The 6,057-nt window shown below is 46.4% G+C and overlaps 1 protein-coding gene and 1 pseudogene across 1 annotated transcript; both read right to left on the bottom strand.

Moving 5' to 3' along the window:
- Window positions 1-1,190: 1,190 nt before the first annotated feature.
- LOC104984898 (carbonyl reductase [NADPH] 1-like) lies at window positions 1,191-3,240 on the bottom strand. Its single transcript, XM_010834846.1, is given in 4 exon segments — window positions 1,191-1,524; window positions 1,527-1,856; window positions 2,054-2,161; window positions 2,815-3,240. Coding segments are annotated over 4 exon segments (858 nt in total). The 5' UTR covers window positions 3,104-3,240; the 3' UTR covers window positions 1,191-1,393.
- Window positions 3,241-3,744: 504 nt separating this feature from the next.
- The window catches only part of LOC104984992, a 32,293-nt pseudogene continuing 29,980 nt past the window's right edge, over window positions 3,745-6,057 (bottom strand).

Here is a 6,057-nt window from a genome sequence, read left to right on the forward strand (position 1 = left end):
TGACCTTTTACTTAAAGGTAGTCTATTCAGTTATGCCCCTCTTACTCAGGATGTGGAATGCTTTCTGGCCCTTTTAAGATTGTTATTTGCTTGGCTTTGTTTTTGCTCTATTTAGTTACTGCCTAAAGCTGCCTTGTATGAAGATATATAAACGTGCATTTCTGAAAATAAAGCACCCTTGTTTCACTTGAGACTTGGATCCCCTGCGTCCCTCTTCTCATCGACTCCAGTCCCTAGGTTCTGGTCTACAAAGCCCGTGACAGGGAAGCAGGAAGCTGCCCTGGGTGCAGCTGGGCCCCTCTTTCAGGGACTCATGATAAAAGATACTTGGCACTTCTGATGTATTTTCAGCACTGTCAGCTATATCCAGACAGTTAACCTTTACAGTACCACAATCCTATGACAGTTCTCATTTTACAAGTGAGGGGATACAGCAGATGTGGAATTTTGCTCAAGGTCACACAGGAAAGTTGCAGAGCCAGGCTTTTTTGGTTCAAGATGTTTATCTTGAAAGATTTTAAGTAGAAAGTTTAAAGCATAATAGTGGATACCCATGTGTCCTCCCAACTAGGTTCAACTGTTATGCATATGTTACTCTAGTTATGTGTTCCACTTCTGTGTGTATTTTGCAGAACCATGCTAATGTTTCAGACCTCCTGACACCTCATCCCACAAAAATGACACATTCACGCTGAAGAGATTTGATAGCGATCTCTCATACCCACTCATACCCACCCATTCTCAGTTTTCCCCATTGTCTCAGATTCTCGTAGGATGTTATCTTTCATACCAGCACCCCCTCACATTTCACATTTACATTGCTTTTTTTCCCAATAAGTTTGTGTTTACAGGCACCAGAGCAGATGTTTTCCCTCACGGTGTGGTCCATGTTATACTAGAGGCTGGTCAGCTAAAGCTGGCAGACCCAATATGGCCATGCTTGTTGGCTTATATATTGTCTCTGGCTACTTTCTTGGTAAAAGAGAGCAGGTGAACAGTTCTCACAGAGACCACTTGAACCTGAAAACTAAAAGTATTTCCCATCTGGCCCTATTGATGATAATTCTTTCCCCAAGTAGTACTCTCACTTTCCTTGACCTACATTTTGGTCTATTGGACTTCTGAGCTGGTTCGGCATATAATCAGTTGGAACAAACAGACATTTATAAAGAACCATGTATTCATCTATTGATGTTTATTCATTATTTGTCATCCATTCTTCTTTTATTCCCTGGGATCACAAAAGAAATCACAAAAGATCTCACAGAATAGTAGCCATTTCAAAGTGGCTTTGAAATTTACATAGACGTAGGCATGTTTGGTTTTTTTCATGGGGAGATGTTTTGAACACTGTGTTTTCTTAGTCTAATCAGGACAGGTAACCAAGTGGGGCCTATGGGTAGAACTCAGGCAAGAATTGCCATTTTGCAACTTTTTTCTCATGGACAAACTGTCCATGAGGCCCCTCGGCATCTGAGGGCAGAAGGGCCAAGTACACGGGGATCTCTATTCCTTCTTCTAAGCTTTGAAGGCTTTGGATCCCCCCATGTTGGTTCTCACCCACCCTGGGCAGCAGGCATTCAGGAGGATCTTGTCTCCTCCTCTCTGCTCACTCAGTTTCCTGGCTTGGATTCTGGACAGGGCCGTGATGCCGATTTTCGTCACTCCATATATATTATTATCTGGCCAGCCCTCCTTCCTGTGCTCCCCGTTCTTTGTGTCTTCCACAAACTTGTTCATGAGCCCCACCAGCTCCTCCTCCGTGATGGTCTCACTTCTCAATTTCTGCTGCAGTTCAGGGCTGCAGCTTTCAAGAGCTTTGAAGCCCCATCCGCTAGACATGTTCACCACTCTGCCTAAAATGCAACACAAACCATTGTCTGGGAAGGTATGTATGAGAATAATGAACACCCAATTTGCTGAGATGTTGGACTTGATTCCCACCGGAGAGCCAGTTATCAATTTCCTATGGGATGTAGGGGGTCTGGGAATTAGAGGCAGGTGGGCCTAGATCTTGTCAGAAACACTGCAGTTTGGGCTCAGTCAGACTCACCTTGGGGTTTCATTAGAGGCAGGAGTTCTGTGCATATATCCCGGGTCCCAAAAAAATTTGTTTTCATGGTCATTTCTGCCTTAATTGGAGTTGGCGTGGGATCACTAACTTTTAGGGCAAAAAACAAAACAGGATAAATAAATATAAGCCATACGGTAAAAATGCTTACTTGATACAGTATTTTTTCCTGTGAAATGTTTTAGTCTAAGAGGTGGGTGGAGTTAGTGAACAGTATTGTGCCAGTGGGAATTTTGCGGTTTGATGTGTGCTCAGTCACTTAGTCCTGTCTGATTCTTTGCAACCCCATGAACTACAGCACTCCAGGCTCCTCTGCCCATGGGATTTTCCAGGCAAGAATACTGGAGTGGGTTGCCATTTCCTTCTCCAGGGAAGAAATCGGTTACAGTTTGATAATGCCGTGTATTTGTGTACGATGGCATCATCAGGCGAGGCTGAATGAAGACAGCTCACACAATCTCTCACTGTACCACTCTTTACAACTTTCTATTGGTTTACCCAACTGGTCCAAAGTTCAATGAAATCAATACTGCAAAAATCCTAGGCATTGTCCTTAACACTGATATCAAAGCTATTGCAAGGCCTTCTTGCTGGAAAACTTGTAATCTCGAAGGACTTGCTCTCCCTGTGACCTCCAGCCTAAGGCGGGGGTTCTAGATCCCACAGCAGAGGTTCAGGCAGTAGCCCCGCCCCGTCAGGCTCCCCGCACAGAGGCTGTAACCCCCTAGCTCCCACTCACTTACGCTGGAAGGCGATGGCCGCATTGTTGACCAGCACGTCGAGGCCCCCGTACTCCTTGTGCAGGAAGTCGCGCAGGGTGCGAATGCTCTGAAGGTCAGTGATGTCCAGCTGGTGGAAACGGGGGCTCAGGCCCTCAGCCTGCAGCTGCTGCACGGCCGCCCGACCCCGCGCCTCGTCCCGCGCCGTGAGCACCACGTCGCCCGAGAACCGCCGACACAGGTCGCACACGATGGCAAAACCGAGGCCCTTGTTGGCCCCGGTGACCAGCGCTACGCGGGTGGAGGACGACATGGCCGGTGGGCAGGGCCCTTTGAATTAGAGCTGACAAGGCTGGAGACCCACGGGGTGGCGCGGCGTGGGACGTGGAGACCCGCTGCACTCCAGAAGGCAAAGAACTGTGTCCTGGGATCCAGTGCAGTGACTACTTTGAGAAGGAGGAGGCCCTGCCTTCTACCCGCTTAAGGAGGGATCAAATGTTCTGTAAGGTTACTAAACACCACTTCTGGCTCCACCTCTTTCCGCGTGTACAGTATTCTCAGTCAAGCCAGGGCACCGCCCTGTTTTTTTCTTTAAAGTTTTTATTATATGTTGGAGCATCGGGCTTCCCTGGTGGCTCAAACGGTAAAGAATCTGCCTGCAGTGCTGGAGACCCGGGTTTGATCCCTGGCTTCGGAAGATCCCCTGGAGAGGGGAGTGGCTACCCATCCAGTGTGCTTGCCTGCGGAATCCCATGGACAGAGAAGCCTCCTGTGCTATCACCAACAAGGTGGCAAAAATTCTTCACAGAATTAGCAGCCACCTCCCAGTGAGAACCTGATGGGATACTTTGATTCTTTTTCCTTTCTTTTGTCTGTGTAGGGATATTTGCGACAGTGTAAGTGTCTGATTGGTAAACCTGGGATACGAACATAATCAGCCCATGGGTACAGCTGTCAGTGAGCGCACACACAACTTTTCTCTCGAAAACAACCTGACTGGAGCCCCTCGGCATCCGAGGGCAAAAGAGCCAAGGGGTCTCTGCTCCTTCTTTTGGGGCTCTTAAGGCTTTGTGTCCGCCCCTACCCTTGTTGGTTCTCACCCATCCTGGGCAGCAGGCGTTCAGGAGGATCTTGTCCCCTCCTCTCTGCTCACTCAGTTTCCTGGCGTGGATTCTGGACAGGACTGTGACTCCAATTTTCGTCACTCCATATGCGGTATCGGGCCAGCCCTCCTTCCTGTGCACCCCGTTCTTTGTGTCTTCCACAAACTTGTTCATGAGCCCCACCAGCTCCTCCTCTGTGATGGTCTCACTTCGAAACTTCTGCTGCAGTTCAGGGCTGCATTTCTTTAGAGAGTTGACACTGACAAAGCTGGATACATTCACCACTCTGCCTAAAATACAACACAAATCAGTCCATAGAAAGGCGAGCACGAGAAGGATGATACCCAATTGGGGACAGGACTGACCTCTTGAAAGAGGACATTAGGGAAGGAAGGGAATGTATTTTGGGAGGGGGTTCCTCAATGAGTTTTATCTTTTTTATTATTATAAGTAACAACATGTTACTTCTAATGTTTTTAAAAATTAAGCTACATCTAATTATTTTAGAAATTACCAGAATGAACTATTTCACTCAAACTCAATAAATAAGTCATGACCAGAGGAAGAAGTCTGTGAACCTATTACCCAGCATGACTTGTGAAAATTATTTTCAAAACTGAACTATTTAAAATCTCTGGAAATGGTCCTGAGTGTGTGCAGCAAATGAAGAAACATTTTTTTCCAGACTATCTCCAATAACTCAGGTGAGAACAGGAAGAATCTATTTCAATCATGACTGCTCCTTCTTTTCCTCCTTTCTGACCGTAGCAATGGAAACTTCACTCTGGGATGGTACATCTGAGATGCAGGACTCCCTCCCTGCCAAGGGGCTGTGGTATCTTCCCACCATGCGGATGACATCACATTTCTCATCCTGTTCCTCAGCTACCTGCTGCAGAGGTTCAGTTCCTGGCAAGTGTATCTAGGAGGTTAGGACTTCCTTCTCCAACCCAGCCCTCACTTGTGGGACCAAGGCTCTACCTTGGGCTGGGCATCCTGAGAATGCTGGAGCCTGGACTGCCCTTGTTTGTGAGGCAGAAGTAGCATGCAAAGGGAAGTAACATGCTGGGAAGACCAGGGGCTACAGCGCCCTCTCCCAGCTCCTAACACAGGAGTGTCATTGAAAGAAAAGTGAGAGGGTAACAGGTAGGAGGGTAACAATAAAGGAAAAAAATGGTATGGACCTAACAAAAGCAGAAGATATTAAGAAGAGATGGCAAGAACACACAGCAGAACTGTACAAAAAAGATCTTCACAACTCAGATAATCACGATGGTGTGATCACTCACCTAAAGCCAGACATTCTGAATGTGCAGTCAAGTGGGCCTTAAGAATAATCACTAGCAACAAAGCTAGCGGAGGTGATGGCATTCCAGTTGAGCTATTTCAAATCCTAACAGATGATGCTGTGAAAGTGCTGCACTCAATATGCCAGCAAATTTGGAAAACTCAGCAGTGGCCACAGGACTGGAAAAGGTCAGTTTTCATTCCAATCCCAAAGAAAGGAAATGCCAAATGTTCAAACTGCCACACAATTGCACTCATCTCACATGCTAGCAAAGTAATGCTCAAAATTCTCCAAGCCAGGCTTCAACAGTATGTGAACTCTGAACCTCCAGATGTTCCAGCTGGTTTTAGAAAAGGCAGAGGAACCAGAGATCAAATTGCCAACATCCGCTGGATCATCAGAAAAGCAAGAGAAAAGCTGCTTTATTGACTATGCCTTTGACTGTGTGGTTCACAACAAACTGGAAAATTCTTCAAGAGATGGGAATACCAGACCACCTGACCTGCCTCTTGAGAAATCTGTATGCAGGTCAGGAAGCAACAGTTAGAACTGGGCATGGAACAACAGACTGGTTCCAATTGGGAAAAGAGTATGTCAAGGCTCTATATTGTTACCCTTTGTATTTAATTTCTATGCAGAGTACATCATGAGAAATCCTGGGCTGGATGAAGCACAAGCTGGAATCAAGGATGTCGGGAGAAATATCAATAACCTTCGATATGCAGATGACACCATCATTATGGCAGAAAGTGAAGAAGAAAGAGCCTCTTGATGAAAGTGAAAGAGGAGAGTGAAAAAGTTGGCTTAAAGCTCAACATTAAGAAAATTAAGATCACAGCATCCGGTCCCATCACTTCATGGCAAATAGATGGGGAA

The sequence above is a fragment of the Bison bison genome, unplaced genomic scaffold, assembly GCF_000754665.1.
Source record: "Bison bison bison isolate TAMUID 2011002044 unplaced genomic scaffold, Bison_UMD1.0 scf7180017864037, whole genome shotgun sequence".
Taxonomy (NCBI): Eukaryota; Metazoa; Chordata; class Mammalia; order Artiodactyla; family Bovidae; genus Bison; species Bison bison.